Raw genomic sequence first — 26,586 nt, 5'->3', positions numbered from 1 at the left:
CCATAGCGCTATCGAAGGACTTTAATAAGGCTCACTAAGGTTACAGAGTAACCCTGAAGCTGGGACTAGTGCCGACTCAAACCCCCGAAAGCTCATTTCGACAATGCCTAATACCTGTGTTTTAGCTCAGCTGAGCCCAAACGAGCGAACTCTGGTTATTTATACCGAGTCCCTTTTATGTTTCGATACCACCCGATGGTTCCATGCACTTAGTGATTATCAGGAAGCTCTACTAGTTTCCAGAATCTTTATGTTCGACATAGGAACCAGGCTGGAGGTTACAGGAGATCAATGTCTGCTGCTAATCCAGAAAGAGAAATGCGGTCCCATTTGGCCTGTCATGCCTTACTATATTAAATGGATCTGGAGTTTCACCGGGAACACGGCACCGAATTATAACGCAACTCAAACGATTTGAAGCAATAGATTCACTACGCCAGCTACTTGCCTCGTCGAGCGTGGTGGTGGTAGTGAAAACTTTTAATAGATGAAATAGAGTTTGGGAGCCACAGAGTGGCCCCGCTACATGGTCGGCGTCCCTAGTCCGGGACACCGCATGACGAGGCCCCGTCTCTCGCCCGTTCGCACCTCGGCCGTATGCCCGTGGCCGCAGTGGACACCCGCCATCTGTTTGTAGAGGAAGCGAGGAAGTGGGAGTGAAAGAAGCAATGGAAAGAGGAACTGTAATGAAGAAAATGAATTTGAGGACAAGAATTTACGCAGTAACTGTCTCGCATATCTCGGTGGACACCCGTCCTCCGTCTAATGACGTCAGAGATTACACAAGTAAATCACCAATAGCATTACATCGCTTAACCACAGCGAAACCTAAGCATAGTCATAGCCTGTAGCTCGCTAATTAATTACGCAATAATTCTCTATCTCGGTGCACACACGAACCGCAGCGTACAGGAAGGGAGGAAGTGGGAGTGAAAGAATAAAGAAAAAGAGGAGCCGTAATCAAGAAAATGAAAATTGGTTGGTTGGTTTATGGGGTTTAACGTCTTAAAGCGACTAGGGCTATCAGAGACGCCGTAGTGGAGGGCTCCGGAAATTTCGACCCCCTGGGGTTCTTTTACGTCCACTGACACCGCACAGTACACAGGCCTCTAGAATTTCTCCTCCAAAGGAATTCAACCGCCGCGGCCGGGATCGAACCCGCGTCTTTCGCGTCAGGCGGTGGTGGTGAAAACATTTATTCAGAACGGACAGGAGGTGTTTGGATCAGCCCGTAAGGGACCGATCCTTACAAACACTAGGTGGAGGTCCCTAGTTTGGGACCCCAGTGGCGGTAGCCGCCGCCCGGGCGCGCCCGACTAAGGCTTGTTGGGCCTGTAAGTCGTGGCAGCCGAGCAGGGTCGCCTCCCAATCCTCCCGGGCTGGGTTGGGGATGGGGGGAATGGCCGGGTTGGAGGGGCAGGACCACACCATGTGATAGGTGTCCGAAAACACCGGATTACAGTGCGGGCAGTTGCCGCTAAAGGAGAGGTCAAAATGTTTTAGGGCTGCCGGGCACACCAACGTATTGGTGAAAAGGCGGAGATGGAGCCGCTCATCCGCCTTCTTGAGGCCTTTACATGGGCTAGGGTAAACACGAGCACCATAATCACTGAGCCACCGCGGGTACTTGAGAAAAGAAAATTAAGCAGTAACTGTCTCGCATATCTCGGTCGACAACCGCCACCCGTTTGTAGAGGAAGGGAGGAAGTGGGAGTGAAAGAAGAAAGAGAAATAAGGGCAGTAATGAAGGAAATGAATTTGACGAAAGGAAATTACGCAGTAACTGTGAATCCAAGTCCAGGGTCGAAGAAGAAGTAGAAGAAGGAACGCCGAGCGAAACGCAGCGGCGAAAGACTGACTTTGCAATTCGAGTCAGCGAGTTCCACTCGGTCAGCTGTAGCTAACGCGTCACTCCATGGAGGTGAGGTTTAACAAGATCTAAACCACCCCCAATTTTTATTGCGAAAGCAATACTACTCCCGAGAACGGCTTTTCGCGTTGCGGCGGCAACTTGGCACGTTTGACCTTTAAAATGACCCCTGACGTCATACCGTGCCTAGTGACGTCAGAGCGTGACGTCATACCAGGAGCGAGAGACGGGCTACCAACTCGGCTCGTCGGGTAACGGTAGCCGCTTGGCACGGCGCGCCGCGCTCTTCCCACTAGAGGCGCTGCATATGCAGTATAAAACACCTGCTTTCGCAACCTACCAGGCTTAACCAAAGCTAAACCCCCGCTAATTTTTTTCTTCACGCCACTGTTAATGAGTATTCTGTGTGACGGACTCAGCCTCATTTTAGGATACCAATGTTTTGCGCACGAAGCCATTTGCCAATTTTTCTGTCAGTCTCCCCGAAAGTACGTGATGCCTATTGCCATCATAAACTGTTAAACCAACAGCCTATTGATCCCACGTGTGTGTTCCTATCGAAACCTACCTCTTCTACAGTCATGCTTCTATCTTCTGCTCGATTCTGATTAAAGTTTCTCAATAGACATCGTTTGAAGTAGGTGCAGTAGTATGAATGATCGAGTATATTTCTGAACCCTCATGAATCGTCGGCATATTTCAGCACTAGGCACGCGCAGAGCCAGCTCTGTGATGTCTAAATGCCACGACGCCTTTTTCTTATTTTTTTACGATGTGTATAAATTCCAGCATCCATTCTCTAGAGCGCTGCAGTGCCACTCTCACTCAAAGTAAGAATCACGATGGCTATATTTAAAACCACTTTTCGCTTCTTGTTTCTGAGCTTGGCGTTAAGCGAAGTTTCAGCACACTTGGCAGTAACTACACACAACGCCTCTGGATGGGACGTAAGCAGAATTTTCCTTGTGTCGTTCTATTTGCACCAGAATGTTTGATCCCGTCAGATTGAAAATATGGTTTACGGTGTTTCATATTTTTAAGCAAGGGTTGGGGGAAGGTCACATGCGTTTACCTCTGGCAAACTGAGCAAAGCATCTGAGTATTGTTTCTGTACATTTCATGAGCAGGTGCAGCTTCGAAGCTTACATATTCGAGTTTTAGAATATTGCTTCTTTACTGGAATCGGCATGGGACCATTTCTCTTTCTGTTTTGGAGCGGGCGGCCATATGTGAGTTTGGTGCCCCGAAGACGCCTTCAAGCTATTATGTAGTGTTGACGGCAATGTGTAAAATCACTGAAAGGCTTCCAAAAGACGCTATTTACGGGGTTGAATTGCACATACAAAGAGCTGAACAGCTCGGCGGAGGATATAGCAAGAAGTGTGTTTGGCGGTCGTTGAAGAACCGAATCATCGCTGCTGTCGGCCCCGCTCCATTTCAGGCTCATAAAGAAGCTTCGAGATAAGACTCCAAATATACGTACAACCATCTAGATAATGCGCAAGCACTTTCACGTGGCTCCCAACATTCAAGATAAACCTGGGTGTATCTCGCGTAACAAAGTTATAAAGCCAGGTGCTGACGACTTTGAGCATGCACACTTAAAAATTACAGTGATTCGCACCGTGAACCATTTCATAATTAAGCAAGGACCCTATAATTCAATAGAGTATTAAATATAGCCGAATTAAGCACTAAAATGCGAACACCGCCGTGCATCATGGAGCATAAAATAACATGAATAAAATGGCAAGCAGTCGCGAACATCCAAACGCGTAAAAGGGTTTCACGGACATGCCGTGTATGCTTCCTGGACGTTCATGGCGCTGCTGCGATTCTGTAGCTCCATCCGCGACCTAGTCAAGTTCTCGACTTTCACGAATGACCCAGTGCGGGCCAATGTAGCGGCGCAAATGTATTCAACTCAATTCACGTCGGCGAATGAGTGTCCAAACACACACTGTCACCTTTTCTGTGGTGGATATTTAGCTTTCTTTATTCGTTTCCAAAACCAGTACACAAACACTTGGCTGGGCCCATAGTCATGCTGATTATGACAAGTATGTTACATTTATTTAGAAGGTTCAGTATACGCTTGCAAAGCACTTTTTTTCAAAAACTGCATCAATTGCATTTTTAACACCGATATCGATCAATAGTTTCGTAGGTTGGATGGCTCACCGCCTTTTAAAAATCGATCTAACCTTTCATTCCTACATTTCCATTGAAAGTAGCAAAACATGTTTTAAGGTGCCGAAAAATGATTTTTTTCCTTTGCTTCATTTGGCACTTCATTCCGCACATGGGCTTCGTTATATTCAAAGTGTCTCCTAGTAATGGGTCCAAATGCTAAGCAAGCACAATAATATTGGCAGACCTTATCATGACAGGGCACAATCGCAGCACAGTTCAGTAATGCACAAAGAAAGGTGGAGAGCTGATGGTCGATAAAATCACAACAAAGTCAGCTGTAATCAAAATTTCTGAATCAAATCACACAGGCTTCTTCATTCCTACATTTCCATTAAAAGTAGCAAAACATGTTTCAAGATGCCAAAAAATGATTTTTTTTCCTCTGCTTCATTTGGGACTTCATTCCGCACATGGGCTTCGTTATTATCAAAGTGTCTCCTTCGGTACGTATTATGAAATGGTGGTAAGCTTAATAGATTTTTAGTTGCAGCTCTTGTTTTTTTTCATTGGAAATCTAAATAAACTAAGGGTCAGAGGGCAGTTAGACCTTATTATAGTATTTACTGTTTCAGCTATCTTCAGTTTATATGCCACTGATACTGGTAGTATGCGAAAGCTGCTGAAAAAGTCGCCTGCTAGGGCAGGTACTGTTGGAATAAGTTATTATACGGATAGCACGTTTTTTAAGCCAAGAAACGCAATCTAGATATGTTTTTTATGTATTTCTTTATGTCTCCGGGCAATTATTGTCTGTGCTCAAAGGCGAAATACAGAATGCGTAAAGTTGGAAAACCAAAGCAGTCTCTGGCTCTCTCTAAAAGATGACACTCACAGGCTGATTCGAAGCAGACGTAATTAATTTTTGCTGTCGAGTGCACATCATATGCGAACAGGGCACCAATATACTTGAACTGGGTAACCAATCGCAGATTTTTGTCGTACATAGTGCTATGTGTTCGTAATTTAGGTTCTTTGTGCGCGAGTGAAACACACTGTGTACTTTATTCAGTATTCAGTGTTAGCCGATTATTTTTAAGCAACTGTGAAATTTCTCTAAATCCTTCATTAATTTTACATTGTACCTGCTCTAAATTATCCCCTGTAAAAAATAATGCAGTGTCATCGCCATATATTATGGCTTTGGAATATTTCAGCGCTGATGGAAGATCATTATTATACAGGAAAAAAAACTGCGGTCCAAATAAGGAACCTTGCGGCACACCTAAATTAATGCTTCGGGGTATTCAGGTTAAATTGTTTACAACAAAATATTGTTTTCGTCCTGAAAAATAACTGTTATTATATCATATTTCCTCTTAGACCATAGATTTCCATTTTCTGTTACAGTATTGTGTGTTCAACCGTATCGAAAGCTTTTGATCTGCATAAGTATACTAATATGGCTAGTTTTTTATTATACAGCGGTACATTTATGAGATGTCAAACAACAAGAACTGTGGTTGACGTTGACCTTTGGGGCCTGAAGCCATGCTGATTATGACAAGTATGTTACATTTATTTATAAGGTTCAGTATACGCTTGCAAAGCACCTTTTCAAAAACTGCATCAATTGCATTTTTAACAGCAATATCGGTCAATAGTTTCGCAGGTTGGATCGCTCACCGCCTTTTAAAAATAAATCTAACCTTTGCAGTATTAAGGTCGTAAGGATACACTTCATTTGCCAATAAATGGTTTAAGGTATGTAGTAGATGGATTCCTAGCATATCAATGTTGTTTTTTTTTAGTCTAAGATGTATTGCATCAGGTCAGGCCGCCTTGCCAACTGAAAGGCTGCTCCCTGCTGTGATTATTTCTTCCTTTTCTATGTCAGGCAATGCAAAAGTGTTGTTAACACGCTCCTGGCATCTTCAGCGATGGTGCATCAGCATGTACCTGCGCGGCAACCGTACGCCCTATGCCGGTCAAATAAGCATAGAGGGATTCAGCAGTATTTTCGTCTATTCTATCAGGAAGCACAGCATCTAAGACTTGACATCCAATGAATAAAGTTCCAGAAGTAACCATTCTTCTCAATACTGGCGACTGCGGCAGCTTCTTCCTTCATTCTATCTTATTCAGTGCAGAAAATGGTCATCGCCCTTTGTAAAATATCTCAGACGGCGCAAGCCTTGGAGTTCGCTGGATGACAATAGCGAGTTGTTCAGGTAGCGGCTGGTGCGTGGCTGTTCACTGTACGGACAATACTGCAGTACTTCAACCGCACACTTTCTATAAATGACCACGTACAGCCTCCCTGAAGGCGCAGCGAAGTGTACAGGAAGATATAATATTGGCCCAATCTAGTTTAATATATAGGAATCGCAACATGTCGAAGAGGAAAGGGTTGTGAAAGCACGACAATAAACTAGTGTGAATAGAACATAGAGCCATGTGTGGGATAAAATGGTGGGAACGCAACCTAATGACTTCGTACCCGCCATTTCATGTGCACATGTTAACTTCCACTTTTCATTCGTTTGAAACATAATTGATTGGCCCCTCATTGTACGTGTCAAACACGAAGCTAAACTCCATTATTTGTAATTTTAACTTCGTCGATCAAGATGAAAAGTGAAGAAGTGATTTGTTTTTTTTTTTTTCACTGCTCTCGCAGCAGTTCTGGAAGCTCTGTGTACAAATCAAAATCACACTAGAAGACAGCCATAATAAGTACATTCTAAAAAATTCCACAACTCCAAAAAATAAAGCCCCTATTGCACAATTATGGCAGTTCTCACGATTCCGGCTCATGACACAGAATCAATACATTGCGAACACCAGACCTCATTCACTGATTTAAACTCGCGGATAAAGAAAGACAATTCGTGGTCTATTGGCCTCCATACCAAATGCGGCGTTTTAGAACGACCCTTGAGAAAAAAAAATGGCATGAAGTGTTTTTCGTTGCCATATTCGCTTTTTATGGCTTATTGTCACCCCAGCCATATCTTTTACAAGTAAATCAATTTTTTGTATTACAGTTTATTCAGAAGAATCATTCCCTGCACTTGCTAAAAAGAAACTTTGACCCGTCAGGGGGCCACAATGCTACGAACTGTACCAGTGCCATCACAGTTTGGAAGAATTTATCGGATCATACCTCTTATCAAAGTTTGCAGTACTACAACAAGACGGCGAGTTCCTGGTAAGACGCCGCCTTTTGTCACATGTTTCGAAAGAAAAAACTGCCTTAACATCAACGCGGCAAGTAAGTCCACACAGTATTTCTTCGTGATGCAACCAAGCGCGAAACGTTTTCAGTCGACGTGTACTTGTCGACAAGAATACATTAGTGCCGGAGTGAACATGTAGTATATCTTTCTCTCAACCAATCTGGATCAGTTGGCAGTTATCTTTATGTAGTTTATATCCGCCACAGAAAATAACATGGTAAGCACGTCTTCGTTGAAACATTGGACAGCCGACTGAGGCTCTCTCAACTTGACCCTTGGTAAATTATTTTTTGTGTTGTCAACAATGCCATCTCCTTTCCTCCAGTTCTCCGTGGTTACAACTACCTAGGGGCCCCAGGATTGTCTATACTGTGAATTGTAAATCAAGGTGTGTTAAGAACAGATCTGTGAAGTTTTTTGACGCTGATGTAAAGCCAGATGGTAGTATTATCACGTTTTCACAAAAATATACAGCAAAACCTATTGGGTACACTTAACCTTATCACTATTAACATTAATTGGTGCCTTCAGTGGCCTGGGGTAATAATTGAATATCACATCGCAGATACGGACAGCTTTCTTTAATCTTTTTTTATTCTTTTTTCATTTTTCCCTTCATTTCTTTACTTCTTATCTAATTTCTTTTTCTTAGTTTTTTAGAATCTATTTTATTTCTTCATTGTTTTCTATCTTTATGTTATCTTTTTCTTTTATTTTATTTGTGAAGTCAGGATCCGCGTTAATTGGTCAACAACATGTGACGTCATATCATCATCGACAAATGAGAATTTCGTTCTCACACAGCAGCGGTTGCCGTCAAACGGAATTTTGTTCTTTCAGCCTTGGGGATGCCACGAAACGCGCAGTCTAACGCTATGACGTTAAAGAAGCCGCACCAGGAGAAAACGACACACAGAGCAAACGCGGGCTCGCAACTAAACTTATTTCGGAAGCTTGAAAGGCGTAACCTATAATCATAGAAGGTAAAAAAGACCAAACAAAGACGGGAGTGAGGGTCAAAAATTGACGAGAAAGACGATTTTTTTATCAGACATACACATCGAAGGTTTAATAATGCATTTTTATTTCTCCTTTCCGATTTGAAAGGCTTCAACCACTTCCTGCGCGGTGTAATCTATGTGTTTGTAGCAGCGTGTGCGCAACAGTCCAGTGCAATTTCTTTTAGAGCGGAAGATCTACTCCTCCCGTGAAAAACCTCAAGGTCATGCCGCTCCGAAGAATGACAATCAAGCGGTAGACCTGGAGTGTCGCTGTGACGTCATACCATGTGACTCGTCGTGCCTCGGCACAGCTGCGTCGCGCGGAGCCCGTGGCGTTCGCTTGCTGAACAACGTGAATGCTCGCCTCGCAGTTGCGCTGAACCACGTGACTCGCCGTTCATCTGATACGATAATAAAAAGCGCGAAGCATTGCTTGACGTTCGCAGGTAGCCATGAAGGAGTCGCGCGCTGGAACAAGTGCTCCGGCTGTTTATTGTAGACGGCTTTTTGAATCTGATGATCCCTATGATCGAAAACGTCGACAGTGCGCGTTGGCGAAGGCGACATCAAGCAAAGGAGCTAAGACTGAAGCGTCAATCGAAAAAGAACGGGGGGCTCATCGAGCTTCCGCCCTGTAAACTAGGTTCAACCGGGTTAAACCCCAGTCAATTTTTTTCTCTTAGTCATTACCTATAAACTTCAACAGTGAGCCACCAGAAAAAAAATTGTCTTTAGTTATATTGACCGTGTGCTCTTTCAAACGAGTAGTTAGGCAATGCTGAGCCTGTCCGATGTATCGGGCACCGTAGGAGTGAAAAACACTGCACAGGGCTCCAGTTCTGCAGATAACAAACTTATTGCAGTTTGCGATGCCACAACCTTTTCTTTTCTTGGAATCGCCATTGCATTATATTGCTGGGCATATCTCCTTGAGATTTACAGTGGGTTAAAGAACTACACCATCATTATAAGCTTTTGATACGTTATTTAGCCCGTGGGAGGAACGTTGCAAGTATGATAAAACTGAAATATTTTTTTTTTGTATTTTCGGACCAACAATCTTCCGCTTGCTGAGCGGCTTGGTGCTAGACCCGCAGGAGCAACCGAGAACATGCATCGGCTATTACATGATCTTCGTAGCCGGCATTCCATAAATACAAATTTCGTGTTAAAACTGTAGCCAAGACAATGATAGGATGATTTTATCAATATATTTCGCAAGCAGAAGCTAACTATGCAGTTGATGATAAATTTTTATAGGACTCATTGGGAACTGGGAATGTGGATGCGTCGACCGCGCGTTGTACACCCAGCGTACATAATAAGGGTCGAAACGCGCTCACAAATTCAAATATTGCAGTTCTTCATGCACTGACAGCTCGAAAATTAATAGCGAATCAGAACTGTACTCCCTGTTTGCAAGACAATGTCACTCATGTAAGCCGCAAAGGGGCCACGTTCTGTAAGTACCATATAGTCATTAGCATATGTGATTGTCCACTGGTATAGAGTTTAAAAGTTGCTTAAAAGGCCCCTTCTAACAATACATTGGAAAAATTTGCCTCAGTGCAGTGGAAACACTGAACCCCACCCACACTCCTGCTTTCTGTGAATACAGCTGTTTTTCTATCCAAGGGAGCCAGAAAGCAAGAACCCCAGAAGTCCTGAAAACTTTTAATCGTCAGCCATTTATTGTGACGACGGTCATCTCGCAATTTTCTTCCGTTTAGAGGGCGAGAACTAGACCTAGTTGGGTGTCCATCATGCGTTTTACGTGCTACACTTTACGGGAAGAATAGTGTCCTTCCCTTCTGTGTTCTTCCTGTCAAGTGTAGCACGTAATAAGCACACGTTTCTTTGTTATGTACTTTTTCGCACGTTTCAGCAGGGTGTCGTGTCAGAAGCCGTAATACAAAGCAGTGACACTGACACGGAAGCTGGCAATCGTTATGAAGAACTTCGAGGTTTCTAGCTTGAAGGAAGCCAACATCAAGTACGTGGCTATCGGACTTCTCAGCGATCTCGGCAAGGAACTGTTGTGCACACAGGCCAGCCAAGACGAGAAATTTCATCTGGGAATATTTTTCGACTGCAAAGAAGCGAAAATGTTTACGTGCAGTTTCGGGCCGTCGTGCCTGAAAAAAAAAAAAAAAAACAGAGGGCAACACAGCTATTGGATGATGGGTTTTTTATGGCGCAAGACCATCTGGGGACAAACAGCGCCACATTATTTTCGTCTTCTCAAGGTGGGGCGAAACACCCATTTCTCAAGCATTTCAACCTACAGAAGCCGAGCACCTGGCAGAGGAAAGGTTTACTCATTGTGCAACTGGTGGATATCCGGCGGCTCTGGGGATCGAACCCCGCACCTCTCGAAAGTGAGGCGGATGCTCAAACGACTAGGCCACCGCTGCTGTTCTGTCACCACCATTCCAAATGTCTGTGATGGCACCTTTTGTCATTTAACGTCTCTGACCTTGTCAATATTCCTAACTCCGAAGCCCTTGTGACTTTCCTAAAGGACTATGCTCACGGTCATAGTCACGGTAACGGTCAAACACTGAAGGTAAACAATCATCAAAGTTTTCCTCATGTGCAAATGTTGGCAGTGGATGACGCGTCCAACTACTCTCGCGACGCTACTCTTGATTGCCGCAGGAGTTAACAGGAACCTCTGTAGGCTGATGACTGGGTTTCGACGTGGCCGCTCTTCCATTGACAATGTGGTTGACCTTGTATCGTCCGTCCAGCACCAAAAAAACTTGAAAAGATTGACTGCGGCACTATTCTTGGACATCAAGGGCGCCTACGACAACGTAACGCATCAGGCCATTTTGGACGCATTAGAAGCTGCTCAGATTGGAGGCCGTATGTTCAGCTGGATACGCAGCTATTTGTCAGGGAGGTCGTGTTTTGTCCAGACTGAAGACGGACCAACCTCTTCGCATCTAAATTCGCGCGGAGTCCCGCAGGGTGGAGTGCTGAGCCCAACTCTTTTCAACATAGCTCTCGTCGGCCTGGTTGACTCATTGCCACAATCAGTCCAGATCTCAATATACGCCGATGATATCTGTATTTGGGCATCAAGCGTGACCCGTCCCCAAGTTCGTGCGAAACCACAAAAGGCGGCAACGATACTGACGTTATACCTTCGTCAGCAGGGCCTAAATATTTCAACCTAGAAGTGTTCCTTCGTGGCGTTCACGCGAAAAAAAAATGACAAGTTACCCCATATATATTAATGGCAACGCCATTCCCTATGAGAAAAACCATCGCTTCCTTGGCGTTGTTATCGATAGGAACCTCTCGTGGAGTCCCCATCTTTACGACATGCGAAAGAAACTGACAGCGATTGTTCATATTCTCTCCTTCCTCGGGGGAAAGTCCTGGGGTGCATCTGTACGCTCGATGCTTCAACTGTACCGTTCGCTGTTCCTGGGATACATGCGGTATAGCTTTCCCATTTTGAACAATATCAGAAAGACAAACCTTCAGACACTTCAAAGTGTTCAAGCGCAAGCTCTACGAATCTGCCTTGGGCTACCTAAATGTGCCTCAACGGCAGCCACTATTCTTGTCGCTGGGGAGCATCCTGTTACTTCATACATTGCTGTTGAAACCATGAGAACACACATTCGGCACCTCACGCGAGTTCCGAGTCATCATCTTGCAGCTCTTCCGGTACTCAGACCACATACTGCATTTACAAATGTAATTCAAGCTCACCGTGCCTATCTTCCTTCGCAGTTCGCCCACCCATCAAGATCATGCGCACCCGTATGGAGTCTCCATGAACCCCAGGTGCACCTATCTATTCCTGGAATTAATAAGAAATCTGATTTATCATTGCCTGCTCTCAAGCAACTGACACTGCATCATTTTCATTTTAACCATAAACACCGCATACATGTCTACACAGATGGCTCAGTGACTTCAACAAGCTCTGCTGGGTTTGTGGTGATACCGGCCCGGTCTATTTTAATGAAGGTGAGGATTACCTATCTCACCTCTTCAACTGGTGCAGAACTAGCTGCCCTACGGGCTGCAGTTCAGTTCATTAGTCAGGAATCTGCAGATGACTGGACAGTTTTCACCCACTCTAAAGCAGCCCTTCAAGGCCTGCAAACTGCACTACGCCGTGGGTCACACGAACAACTCGTTGCCGAAATCCGCAAGCTCTACCATGACGCCACATTGAAAGGACATAACATAATTTTCCAGTGGCTGCCGGGCCACTGCGGCATTCATGGCAATCACCACGCTGACGAAGCTGCCCGTTCTGCCCACAATGATGGAATACCCGTTAATATCCCCGTAACGAGAGCTGACGCAGCGTGTGAGCTTCGTTCTTTGAGGCTGGAGCTCACACTTTCAGCGTGGAACTCTGGTGAGTTGTGCAACCGTCGCCTCAGGACTTTGGACCCTGGACTGCGCCTCCGTCTTCCGTGTAATGTAGCGCGTCGTGAAGCAACACTACTGTGTCGTCTATGGCTCGGTGTTGCCTTCACGAATAAGTATGCTTTCCGGATCGCGATGGCCGACAGCCCTTCTTGTGTGAACTGCGCCTGTGATGAGACAATCACCCATATCTTTTGTGAGTGCCCTGCCTTTGTAGCCGAAAGACATAAGCTGCGATGTGCTTTGGACCGCCTGGACCCTCGCCCTTTCACAGAGGTCAAGATCCTCGGTCCGTGGCCACAACAGTCAACTGCCATCAAGGCTTACAAGGCACTCTTTCGCTTTTTGAGAGCGACTGCCTTAATTGACAGACTGTGATTATTTCCCGTTACTTCTCTCTTTCCTCTTTAATTCCCCTCATTCCCTTCCCCTGTGCAGGGTAGCCAACCGGAATCCTTTCTGGTTAACATCCCTGCCTTTCCCTCTCTCTCTCTCTCTCGCACGTCATCCCTGCATTGGAGCAACATGCGGGCTAAGGGCGGGATTCAGAGCACAGGAGGAGGAGGAGGAGGATGTAGAAGAGGAAAGGCAGGGAGGTTAACCGAAAGAATAATCGGTTTGCTACCCCACACGGGGGGAAAGGAGTGAGGGGATAAAAAAAGAGAAAGGAGAGTAGCGGAAAATTGAAGTCACTCTAAAACGTCACTGTTCGTTAAAGTCACAGCCTATCGTGCAGGCCAGAAGTTCTCAAGAAGCGGAGCAGTGCCTTGCAGGCCTTCTCCACCGACGACCGCCGCGGCCAGTGGCCGAGAATCTTCATTTCCGTGAAAGGGCGTGGATCTAGGCGCTCCAGCGCACGGCTGAGAGACTGCCTTTCGGTGGTGTAGGCAGGGCAGTCACACAGAATGTGGGTTATGGTCTCATCATGCCCGCAGATGGAACATGCAGGACTATCAGCCATACCGATTAAGAATGAGTAGTGGTTGGTGAAAGCTACACCAAGCCAGAGGCGACACAGCAAAGTTTCTTCTCGTCGTGGTAGGCCTGATGGTAGCCGGAGCTTCAGATCTGGGTCTAAGGATTGTAAACGGGAATTGCAAAATTGGCCGGAATTCCACGCGGCAAGCATGATGTCCCGCGCAAGTACGCGAAGTCTGCTCGCTGCGTCCAATCTCGAAATGGGGATCGACACAAAATCGCCGTCGTCGTGAGCACAAGACGCGATCTGTACCGCACGTCCTCCAGGGCAGGGCATAAATTCTGCGCAGCAAGGATGGTGGCTTCCACAAGTGTGGCGTTTCTTGGGGGCGCTAGTGCTTCACGACGTCAGATTTGACGCCCTTAAGTGGAATAGTCAAGCGCTCACGCACACTGCTGTGGACCACAGAGATGATATTTTCAGCTCCGGCAATGTCAGCGCTAGTTGCACTAGTTGCGTTGGGTAGCCGGCCAAATTTTGGTGCAAACCAACTAGTCTTAGAGCCTCAAAAACGTGGCAGTGGTGTATGACGATGGCTGCGGAGGCATTGTTTTCCTTGGTAGTCATAGCGTTCAACACACAGTTAGCAATTCCTTTCAAGAGGTGCCCAACTTGGTCCTCATCTCACATTATCTGGTTTAGGGGGCGACAGAGTTTAAGTTTTTCTTCGATGTCTCTTATGCAAGTCTCTCTAGGACCTGTGTCCTTTGGGCGATTGTCTCCTCTGCTAGTTTCTTTTTGGCAAAAGGGTCCCCGAAGCTTTTTGTTATCTGCTCATCAAATAATTCCAGGTGGTAAAGTGTCCTTGTCTGCGAGCCACACGAGAGCGATCCCGGCGAGAAAAAATGGCTGAGGCTTAGCTCAGGTTAAGCCTAGTCAGATGCGTAGCATATTGATGGCTAGGCTTGGTAAAGTTCCTCGCTTTGTTCTTCAGTTGTTGTAGAACGTTGTCGCCGAGCCGCATATTGAGCACGCCGCTTAGCCAGACGTTCATCCCGCTCTTCATCGGTCTCTGTGGCACGCTGAAGCTTTCGCTTCTCGTTCAAATCAGCCCTGCTTCTAGGCGGCATCCCAACACCTGGCCCCCTTGTAAGTGTCCGGAGCGCGAGGCAAGCTCAGCTTTATACCGCTGCTGTAGCGTCACGTGGTCAGCTGCAGCGCCTGTGATGTGGAGCCTCCACCGCCGCGGCCGACCGCGCGAGCCAGCAGCCCATCTCTCCTCTGCTGTGACGTCATGTTGTCACGTGGTCAGCCACCGCGCCTCTGATGTGGAGCCTCCACCGCCGCGGCCGACCGCGCGAGCCGGCAGCCCATCTCTCCTCTGCTGTGTCGTCATGTTGTCACGTGGTGTCACGTGGTCACGCTAAAGGTCAATGGTAGCTCCACCGCCGCGCTCGACGGGCTGTAGTGTAGCTCTAGTAATATGCTTCGCATAAAAAGACAGCATTGGTCAACTGTGCTGTGGCGTCGAAGTGGTTGTACCTACTGGCTCGCTGACAGTGGCTGAGGCAGTTGTCTACATCGTCTTGAGCATGACCGGCGAACGTGCGTGGTTCCCGCTGGTGAGACTGGAGACTGACACTTCCAGGCGCTTGAACCGACTGCAGCTGGGACATTTTGCCGTGCTAAATCACATACCGAAATCCGCCCCGATAAGCAGTCAGCTTCGACATGCAAGCAAATGCCGCTGAAGCTATTTAGAGCTTGTCAATGCTTTCATTTGTGAGCATATGCCAAAAACCTAGATGAATATCGCCAGACGCTCTAACGCCTCCGCGTGCGGTAACCCTCCCACCCGGTCTTACCCGAGCGGAGAAGGTTGCGCTTCGGAGGATCCGGGTCGGGGTTGCCCTAACTCCAGCCATGCCATGAAAGTGGCCGCAATTCCGAGGTTTATATCCCCCAAGATGTCCATTCTGCTAGAACAGAAATCTTGAGGCCTACATTCACCACGTGCTGTGCGTTTGGCCGCCGCTGAAGCCGTCAAGAATTCGGCACATGGACACAGGGACCACATCATCGTTCACTTGTCGATTTCATTGAATCAGCGAACCTTTTCTAATTTATTTAAGCATCTGCGCCATTCATCATTACATACCATTATATGCCCTGAGGCAATAAACATCGCTTTAAAAGAAATAACGCCAGACGCGTCGTAGTTCTCTTTGAAGAGCGGCTGCGATAACTACGGAGACACTAAGAGCCCTCCCGGCAGCATTCGAGCTCAGTGAAGTGGAGCGTCGCTCGCTCGATTTGTGTAATCTCGAACTATCGCGTCGACTTTAAGGTTTCTCTCAACTCCTCCGTGCCCAGGTGCCCATACCACATTCTGCTTGTTTTTGAGATTTGTCGCATCCCTAAGGAGGGTGCCGGCCTGCTTGCTTATTCTTCCCCTTAGGAAGCGTCTGCATGCAGCCTGTGAGTCTGTTGCTATTGTGTAGCTCTTGTTGTTTCTATTTGATTCCGTGATAGCTAAAGCTATTGCCACCTCCTCTGCCGTGTCTATATTCCCAGTCCTAATTGACATGCTGGATATTTCTTTTCCCTGGTTGCTAACGACAGCTACGACGGCCGCTTCTCTGTCTCACAACCAACACTACTCCGAACAGCTACGGAGAGCTCACCATGTTTTCGAAGTTAGGATGCCGTAAATACCCGCTTCCCCACAAGACACTCACAAGACATCAGGCAACTACATGGAGACAGCTACAAACAAACTCATACCCAAGTCGCTACATATACTGTAAGATTTGGCCTACGCAATACGCTCCAGAATGCGTGTGGTGTAGAGAGATAGCCACCCTCTACCACTCCAAATGGAGCTGTCGGGCGAGCCCGATAGAGCCCAAAGTTACAAACCCGTCAGTCGAGCAGTGGGAGCAGCTTCTGTTCAGGTCCGACCCGCAAGATCAGCTTGCGTTGGTTGAGCGGGCCAAGGAGGCAGCAAGAACCAATGGGATCCTGTACCTAGGAACACCACCTGCTGCTCAAAACCCCAACCCCTAAACCCCGTCCCATTTTGCAGAATAAAGTTTTGTACTACTACTACGAAATGGAGCGTGCGCAAGCTGTCAAACCGAACCCAGTAAGAGGGAAAGAAATTGACTTTGATGAAAAAAGTGCACGGATGTCTGCTGCTTCCGTGGAACATCTAAAGAAAATCTGGGCTTCTTCCCTGAAACATGAGCGTATAACCCCCCCCCCCCCCCCCAAAAAAAAAAAAAGTTATTTTAAACCAATATGCCCTTGCGTATTACACCCTGGGTGCGGACTATTTAAGCTAATACTTTTCTTAGGCCGGAATTTAGCCCTGCTGACTATACACCGGGTGCGGACTATTGTGCGGAGATTCGGCACTCTATACAAGACCCACAACAATTTATATATTTTGGTCTTACGCGATTAACCATGAAAATGCATGGCATGTGCTAGTGTAAGCTCCGATAACTTGCCCTCAATTGGCACAATTTTCACTTCTGTCTGAGAGTTTCCTTTTTAACTGAACACTGAGGCGTACAGAAAATTTAGTAAGACGTCTTCCGTGGTCGCTTGTGAACATAAACGAGTTTCCACCCAGGCAGTTTATACGTACGATAGATTAGTTATCGATGCCCTCAGTTAGAAAAAAGGTTTATTTTCCTGTCGTTTGTTACTTATTACACAAACTTTCAACATAAAGAGGCATTACAGAATTCCGCGAAAGGATTTCCCCTGAATCATTTTCGCAACACATTTACACAAATGAAAAATTTCTGACACATTTTCCTAGGGCTGGTGAACCCCACTTCCCTGCTTCGACTGAAGTAAGCATGAATGGCTGTCCATTGGTATGATCACTTTATAGCCCTACACTTCGCACTTTTACTCTCATCACAGTTGTATGAAAAGATCATGTTGGATTTCATGAAAGGCATGCAGTTGCTGGATTGGCATACGTAGTTCAGAAATAAGAATGGAAATAGCACTATCAGATATTATATAGATGAAAGAAAAAAGAAGCGATCACCAGAATTGCGTAACGGTCTACTCGTTGCTTCGTCTCTTTGCTACACATCTGCTGCTATTCGCTATCCTGCTTCTGCTCTAAGCACACATTCCAAAAAGTAAACACTTATGAGACATAATAGGATATTTAGTCCTTCCTATATCAATTGCCTTGGTTAACTCCAGAGCGCACATTAATTTTTTTCTAGGTTTACTGTAAATGAAACATTCCACTTCTATAATGAATCTGGAGTATATGATTACATGAACGCAAGCAGTATAACCGGTAAGTGAATTTTGAACCCACATGTATGTTTGCAACAGAAAACATTTAGAGCGCTCAAAAGGAAAACCAGATTAACGGTCACTTCCGTTATGCTCTCATTTCGAGTAATCAAACTCGAGTGTGCTCAAAAATTCGCTTCTATACAACAGGAGCTCCAGATTAAAGCCAGGCCGATCAGAACGAGGGACTGATGTACAGCGAGGCGTATATAATTGCACTGGAGATGCGTCAGCTCGCTCTAGCCCTTTTTACTTACATGCTCTGCACGCCACTTCAGAAAAGTGATGCACATGTAGCGGCTTGTGGCATGCCTGGGCGTTATGTCAGGCAGCTTGGTCACTCTTTTTTCTCGGTCGCAAAGATTCACCCGTCCACCGTCTCGATAAGCATGTAGCAAGAATTCCCGTTTGCTCTGTTACCAACTTTGTTTTAGGGGATTTATTAGTAACAATTTTCCATTGCATCGGAGTCATGGACGTGCAGACAGTCTCTGCAGCTGACTCTTCGCGCTTGCTTCGACGTTGTGTAAACTTAGAGACGCGCACAAATGACGACACCATTGTTTCGAGTTATAAGCAACGACTGGTGTTTATTGCCGTAAGGCTGCTCCTTGTCGAGCGAGTATAGGTTACATAGGTTGCCAGATTACAAGTCAGAAAAAGCTAGAATGAACAGTTTCTTTATACTCCCCCCGGAATGAGCTTCAGAGATGCCATTTGGCAACTGGTAGTTTCAGTGATCGCATCAAGTATTCCTTCAGTCTTGCGCCTATCAGCATTCCCATCAATTCCAATCTGGGAAGAGTGAGCTTCTTAATCGGTGCCACCCGCGATTTGGATAAGATCAGAGTCACGGCTGGGGCCTTGGTCCCCGAGGCACGCAAGTATGCAACTGCCCCGTAAGCCTTCGGACTAGCATCGGCGAAAATGTGAATATCGATGCTGCCGGCATTATGAAGTCCGTCGTATCTTCTGGGTACGGTTACTTCAGTCAAGTGGTGGAGTTGTGAATGCCACTCCTTCCAAGATGACTGTACTTCTTCAGGTAGGGGTGCGTCCCACTCAACTCCCAACTCCCAGAGCTTTTGAAACATCAACTTGGCTGTAACAGTGACTGGGGAGATGAGCCCAAGAGGATCGTATATTCGAGCCGACGCCTGAAGAATAAAGCGTTTTGTGTTGCTGTTTTGGTTCAGGAGGTCCAATACGGCCTCTAACGAAAATCCCAAACAGTCATCGTGCTTGTTCCAGACAAGTCCTAACACTCTCGACACGCTTGCTGTCGGACATTCCACCTGGTCCACGGCACCTCCTGCCCCGTCGTCGTCAAACAGTTGGAGCAATTTCTTGGAATTCGAGTTCCATTTGCGGAGTGACATGCTCGCTAGACTCATAATTTCCAATGTCTCGTGGTAAAAGTCTTCTGCTTCTTGTTCAGAGTCTGCTCCAGTGATTTGATCATCCACGTAGAGGTTTTCTGCAATTATTGCCGTTGTCTTGGGATGAACACCTGTTGTCGCCAAGTGGTGACGCAAGGTAGCGGCTAGAAGAAACGGACTGCTCGTCGCTCCAAAGGGCACCCTTGTCATTCTCCAGGTCTCTACGAGCGGCCTCGGGTCTTCTTCGGTTGGCATCTGTTCATACCATAAGAATCTCATCGCATCGCGGTCCTCACCACGGACTGCTATCTGCAGGAAAGCCTTTCCGATGTCTGCAGTAATGCCGATGCAATGAATTCTGAAATTTAACAAGATTTCCAGGAGATCAGGGTTCAAGTTAGGACCAGCCTCCAGAACCTGATTTAGAGAGACACCTCCTGGCTCGCTGGATGATGCGTCAAAGACAACCCTGAGCTTGGTGGAAAGGCTGTCAGGCTTAAGAACTGCCCGATGCGGCATGTAATAAATTCTGTTTTCTGAGCTGCTGCCTTCCTCTGCTGGGAGTCGTTCGGCAAAACCTTGATGGAGGTACTGACGTACCGCAGCATCATATTCAAGCATCATTTCCTCGTCCCGCCTTAGCTTCTTTGTCAGGTTGTACAAACGCTTCTCTGCAACTGCCTTGTTATCGCCTAGGTTGAGTTTAACCTGCTTCCACGGTAAGGCGACTTCGTAGCGCCTGTCAACAAGCTTGACAGATGAGGCAAATTCTTTGATGATGTCGTTGTCTTCGTTTTGTTGGGCAACAGGCTCAACAATGCCCATGCTCTCGAGCTCCCAAAACGACTTAAGGTCAGCTGAAAGGCACTGGGCCTCGTCACTCATGCTGGCCCGCAGCACAGCCACGGATGAACAGCTAGCGGTCGAACTACTGAAAGGAACAGGACCTTGTAATGTCCAGCCGAATTCCGTCTTCAGTGCCATTAATGAACCTTGCAGTTTTCGCACGTGGCCAGAGGCGAGAGTCCAGTAATAATCAGAACCAATAAGAATGCCGATGCCTTTTCTCGTCAGATGACCTGGTGGTACGGTCACATCTGCAAGCTCATTTATCTCTGCTTGAACTCCTTCGATGACCTTTTCGGGAAGAGTCAGCTGGTCAGAGCAGATCTCTGGTATCTCCAAAGCTTCGATAGCGTGTTGCTTTCGGTTGTACTGACTTCTCAGCCAAATGCGGACACGCTTCCGTTTGTGCTTAATAACGTTTCCGGCTCCTCCAAACGGGTAAATGGTGATGTCTTCTTCTCCCACAACCTCTAACTGGAGTTGGTGGGAGAGCTCTTCGGTCACAAAACTCCTCTGGCTACCCCCGTCAAACAGGAGACGAGTTAGAGTGCTTCGTTGCGGTCCCTCTGCCCATACTTGGGCAGTCTGTAGCAGCACAGTGGGAGCCTTGTCGCTCTTCTTGCCTGTAGCTGAATGCAGTTCGGTTGCTGAGCTGTTAAGTGGTTTCCACGCAGGATCACACATTTGAGTTAAATGCCTTTTGCCGCATATCTTGCACTTCACTCCTTTGTTGCGACATTGTTTCGACGTGTGCCCTTTGACAGAACAGTGGAAGCATCGGCCTGCCTGACGCAATGCCCTCTTCTTTTCTTCCAGAGAAAGCGAGGTCTGGCAGTCTTTGGTCGCGTGATCTTTGGCGGCACAAAATGCACAGGGCTCATTCCGCTTCAGATCACTGGCGGAAAAGAGCGATGCCGCTGAAATCTTTGAAACTCTGGAGTTTTCATTCTCTAATCGTGGTTTCGCATTAATGTTCTTGCTTTCCCGATGACCAACCTGCACCGCCTTCTCCCTGCTCTCAACTTCCTCTTTTCTTTTAGAAATTCTTGCAGACTTGCAATGCAAAGGATATCCTCTTGCTTTGCTGCTGAACAACGCTTGTGGTATTTCATTACAAGGTCGCTTGGCAGCACTCTTAGCAACGCGGAGGCAAGCATTGCGCCGTAGCTGTCTGTTTTGACGCCAAGCACCGTGAGAGCGGCTATGTTGCGCTGCATGTGGTCATAGAGTCGACGTAGGTCCCTTACCTCCTGCCCGCTTCGTACCGTCGGGAGGTCCAGCAGTTGGGTGAGGTGCTCCTGGATTAGCACATCTGTGCGTCCGAAGCGCTCCTTCAGGAGCTCGATGGCAGTGTTGTAATTGGCTCCTGTAGCTTGAATCCCGGCCACCGCTGCTGCAGCCCTCCCAGTGAGCGCTGACTGCAAATATAAGAACTTCTCGCCGTTGGAAAGGGCATCGTTGCTGTGAATCGCTTGCTGGTACTGCTCCCAGAAGGGCTGCCACTCCGTGGCGGCGGCGCTGAATCGTTGCAGCTCGAGTTTCGGCAACCTGACCTTTGAGCCGGCACCGCTCCGGTTACCGTCGCGAGGCGCCCGTGTAGCATCCGGTCCTGGACTGGCGTTCGCTCGCTGAGCTTCGGCATGTTGGCTGAGTTTTGCAGCGTAGGTGATAATTCTGTCGTTGTACGCGATTGTACGCGTGAAGTTTTCCTCAGCTTCTTCATCAGGCACAAGTGGCTCGATAGCAGCGTCCACCTCGTTGAGCTGTATCTGAAGGGCGCTAAGCCTCGCTGACAGTATGTTCAGAGCCTTTTCGTCAGCATGCGCCTCTAAAGATGAATCCACTTCGGAAATCAGTTTTGTCACCTGGGATCTCAAAGCTCCTCGTTTCTTCTTCAGCCGTTCCATTTCAGCCTCGTTGTAGTGTCGGTCGTGGTCGTAGCGCCAAGCTTGGCTTCAGGTGTGGCGTCTCCAGGCCTCGTTTTAGAGCGTCGGGCGTGGCTTTCCTAGGCCTCGTTCCTGGAACCTTCAGTCCAAGGTGGTTTCACCTCCAAGGATCGTTGCGGTGATGGCCCAGAATTCGTTGTCCCGCCGAGACTTAATGGCCTTGCTGTTTACGCACCGTTGCAGCGTTTTAGTCCCGCGTTTCGGCACCATAACTTTATGTAAACTTAGAGACGCGCACAAATGACGGCACCATTGTTTCGAGTTATAAGCAACGACTGGTGTTTATTGCCGTAAGGCTGCTCCTTGTCGAGCGAGTATAGGTTACATAGGTTGCCAGATTACAAGTCAGAAAAAGCTAGAATGAACAGTTTCTTTAGACGTCGTTTGCGAGCGTGCACGGTAGGCTCGACGTGAACTGCACAGTCGCCGTCGCTTCTACGAGTTCCCTGTGCGTTTCTCGCGCGCCTTCATTCCCTAACCACTTCTGCCACATGACACTCCGGGTAGTCGTGAGATCCTTTCTGCTGTTGATCGCAAGTGTGACGTTCAGTTTCGCAGTTGTGTGGTTCTGCTCCTTTAATGTCAGCCCACTGGACAGGCACTCCAAGTCAGCTGCTCTATACAGGGAGTTTTAGGGGAGTCTGCCGGAAATATTTAAAAGTACAGATTTTGAGGTATTGAAAGATTTTTGCGGCACAGTGTTCCAGGAGAAGTTAGGGGTTAGACGCGGCGCTGTGACGCAAAAAACTCTTGACATTCGCTCTGTCATTCGAAAAGCACGTGGATGTGGAGCGGTCGAGTCACACCCGTCATCACACGTACCTTGGAGGTGAACGCCCTGTGTTGCTTTCCCTGCCCTGCCAGGACCCAGTCTGCCGCTCTTTTTCATCTCCCCAGAGTGGGCGGGAGTGAGAAGGCTGCGTGGCGCTTCCTATGCGAGTGACGTTTTTTTTCTGGGTGTGACCGCATGCACTCGACTACCGCGTGATTTTGGAATGATAAGAGGAAAATCTCTTTGCGCCATAATACCCAGCAAAAGTTTTTCTAAGTTTTAAATGATGTCAATATTGCAATCCGTCAGCCACAAATCTCTGATTGCCGGAGGTGCCTAACAGTAATTGGAACAAGTTTAAGTGTTGGAGTTACAGCAGCAACTAATTAACATGGGTCACCTGTTTAGTGATATCTGCCGCCACTTCTTGTACTTTCTTGAAAGCCACCTTTCTGCCACTCAAAGCCTATTTCAGAGAAAATCTGGTGGGTTTCCCTGAACCACCCCATATCATGCCATGCCCGTTGACGCCATGCCACGCCATGCCATGCCCGGGCGCATGCCCGTTGACGCTAGTGCGACCGTGGGGGCTGCCGCGCATACATTTCCTGTTCACCTCACCCTTCGGGCAGTACAAACGCTATCGTGGGAAAAAGCTTTTCGACAGATACCGGTGTAACAAAGTTCGCGTATGATGAAGTGTAGTCGAATTCGAATGTCATTACACGTGCTCTGAGCCGCCCCGGCAGTAACAAAACAACGTGCGTAGCGCTGGCTTGGCTGCAGCTGACGACAAATTTCGTCCGTTGATAACAATTGGTTGTCAGAGATAACAGGCACCTTTAGCGTACCGTGTACCGTGTTACCGTTACCGGAGTACCGGGAGCCAGCTCACCAGCAGTGCGCACACGCTGATTGGTCCCAATGTGGCAGGCGTCCGCGTAGCTGCTGCTACAAGGTAATCTCCGCATGCGCACTGATGGAGCGCGGGCCCCCGGTACTCCGGTAAAGGTAACGGTACCACAGTACGTAGTATGCTAAAGGTGTCTAATGACAAGTGTCAGTGCTCAGGGTAGAGCCTGCAGAGAGACAACCGGCCGCTAAAGGGTGACACGCGATCGTTTACCATTGTTACTAACACGCGGTTACTAACTCCTTAGAGTTGATATACCGACTGTAGAGCGAAATTAATGTTCGTGCTCATCCTCTCCTCGTTCTTGCTAACCGGGGTGGCAACTTTTATGGTGCGCGTCTTTGTCGCCCACCGTTTCTGGGTAGAAATCACAAGGCATGTTAATCTGGAAACAACGATCTTCTGACCACCTCAGGAACGCATCAGGAGCTTTCCTCCAAAGTTCTGACTATCAGGATGGCCAGTAGTGGTCACGCATTTTGTTTAAACAAATGTCAACGCTTGGTAGACCAGCGATCATTGATTTTATGTAGAACTGCTGGCATCAACAAAATAGCGACGCGAAAGGTAAGCTAGGAGGTACCTTTTTCGCTGCACCCATTCTGGCTCGTTGCTCGGCTGGCGAAGGGGACGTCATTAGGAGGCAAGCCCGTACGTTGTAGTACCCGCCTGTTCTGGGCAGGTCGGTCGCTTGTTTCGCTGGAAATAGCTCTTTCAACACTGTCAAGCGTATGCGAATTTATATTCACTTTTCTCATTATGAGATGGCCGTGAGCGGGACTGCATGGATGGCAGCGTTGGCATGAATCGACTTGTAGTTCAAACTAAACGAGCACGTATATCAAGACTCAAATTGATCTTTTACAGAGCATAATAAAAATCTAAACTGCCCTCCCAAAATTATTCATAATGATTCCTAGCGTTTCAAAATACTTTTCAGACGCCTTACACACATAACAAAATTAAACATTGAAGAACTAGCATCGAGTTTCGAGTTTCTAATGATTCTATGACTTTGTTCTGTTTTAATTCACATTACCTCAAATTGGTTTTGGCTCTGTACTTGGAATCTTCAGTATTTAGTGTATTTACATTTTAATATAATATTCCTGTCTCTGTCTTAAATATTGCTTACAGTTTTCATCGATGTAAAAGCTGCGTCATTTCAGTGTTTTTAGCATTTTATTCCAAGAGGACCCACTACCGTGCTCAACTTTAAGACATCTCTCTGTATCCTTCTCTGTACGTGCAAGTGTTGTATTTATTTTTTATAAGCTTTGAAACTATTTTTTGCGGTGTTTTTTTCAGGTGGCCCCGCAGGAGCCTATCGATTCTTGTATGCAGATGTCAACTGTAGCGTCGTACAGGTTCTTTGCGTTCACTTTGAAAGACGAGGTAAGTAGAAAAAATATTCCTAAGTTACTCAACACACTTTATTTAGAGATTGGAAAAGGTATTTTGGAAAAGGGATTGAACGTACGAAGTTTACTGCACCTTTTTAGATATAAATATCTCTAGAATACTTTATCGCGCGATATATGCATAGCTACATATTATCGCAGCAAAACTGCAGAGCGCTGTGGTAATAAGAGTGGTCATCAATGCGAACCTTGCAGTACCTCTAGGGTACTAGCTTAGGATACAGTCAAAACATTGCTTTCTTATAATATCCTGCTTCATATCGAGCTACTATTGATCAATCATACTGAGCTCATGATATTACGAATGATATGAAAAAAAGCAGTGGGTAGGTATCTTCGTATATTCCTTTTTCAGGCTTTCCTGGCCTCTAAACTAAAAAGTAGTCATAGGCATATGCCTGTATCCAATGTTCAGGACTACTATCGCTGCTATCGAGCTTTCATATTCACTGGTCCTCATTCATAACAGCCACTAAGACTTGCAAGAACCTTCACGAAAATTCACTTCTAAGCTGCACCCATGTGAACAGCAGACGTGCAAGCGAAATATTTCTCATCATCATCAGCAGCCTGACTACGCCCACTGCAGAGCAAAAGCCTCTCCCGTGTCTCTCTATTTAACCGTGTCCTTTTCCAGCTGCGGCTGCTATATCCCCGCACACTTCTTCATCCGCCCACCTAACTTTCTGCCCCCCCCCCCCCCCTAGCTACGCTTAACTTTCTTGGAATCAACTCCGTTGCCCTGAAGGACTAACGGTTATCTTGCCTTCGCATTAGATGCCCTGCCCTAGCCCTGTTCTCCCCATTGAATTCGACTAGGACGTCATTAACTCATTTGTTCCCTCATCCACTTTTCCCGCTTCCAGTCCCTTAAAGTTACACCTATCAATTCCCCCTCCATAGCTCTCTGCGTTGTCCTTAACTTAAGCTGAACCCTTTTCGTTAGCCTCCATGTTTCTGCCCCAATATTTCTTCCAAGCGCAAACCTGTTCTCTTCTTCAGAGCGTGCCCTCGGTGCAAGGGCACGCAGCTTAGAGGAGCCGACCGGACCGCTGTGTCACCAGTGGGTGAAAAACGGAACCACAGCCAACGATGATTGCAACGACTTCTTCATGAAGAACTGCTACAACAAAACTATTTACCATGACTACAATGATACTTGTTCAAGCCTGCGTAAACTGTGAAGCCACACATTAGTTCCTTCTCAATAAAAGAACACAGCCATTTTGAATTGCTTCGCTATTTTTATCCCCTTGAGAACGCGTGTCACTACGTATATGTTGAATAACATTACTAAGGACCATAAGGCAAAACTTGCACGCTGTATTTCCCCAGCAGCGGGACAGAGAAGCTGCAGCGATAAGTGTACCGCTGGCATGATTACGCCCAGTGTCTGGCCCGTCATGACCGCATGTGGCATATT

General features: G+C 46.9%; 1 protein-coding gene across 1 annotated transcript; it reads left to right on the top strand.

The window, feature by feature from the left end:
- Nucleotides 1-2,712: 2,712 nt before the first annotated feature.
- LOC149343449 (uncharacterized) lies at nucleotides 2,713-26,347 on the top strand. Its single transcript, XM_089546972.1, has 5 exons — nucleotides 2,713-2,817; nucleotides 7,048-7,211; nucleotides 17,811-17,887; nucleotides 25,051-25,137; nucleotides 26,166-26,347. Exons 1-5 carry the CDS (start codon nucleotides 2,713-2,715, stop codon nucleotides 26,345-26,347), a joined length of 615 nt encoding a protein of 204 aa, XP_089403098.1.
- The last annotated feature ends 239 nt before the right edge of the window (nucleotides 26,348-26,586 follow it).

Source organism: Amblyomma mixtum, chromosome 5, assembly GCF_055824585.1.
Source record: "Amblyomma mixtum isolate Tamu chromosome 5, ASM5582458v1, whole genome shotgun sequence".
Lineage (NCBI taxonomy): Eukaryota > Metazoa > Arthropoda > Arachnida > Ixodida > Ixodidae > Amblyomma > Amblyomma mixtum.
This window is presented reverse-complemented; position numbering and strand designations above follow the sequence as displayed.

Bases quoted from the DNA above. Each gene is read 5' to 3' on its own strand.
- LOC149343449 (XM_089546972.1), top strand. From the start codon at position 2,713: ATGGCTATATTTAAAACCACTTTTCGCTTCTTGTTTCTGAGCTTGGCG. The intron at 2,818-7,047 runs GTAAGCAGAATT...TTTGTATTACAG, and splicing joins ACAACGCCTCTGGATGGGAC to TTTATTCAGAAGAATCATTC. The intron at 17,888-25,050 runs GTAAGTGAATTT...TGTTTTTTTCAG, and splicing joins GAACGCAAGCAGTATAACCG to GTGGCCCCGCAGGAGCCTAT.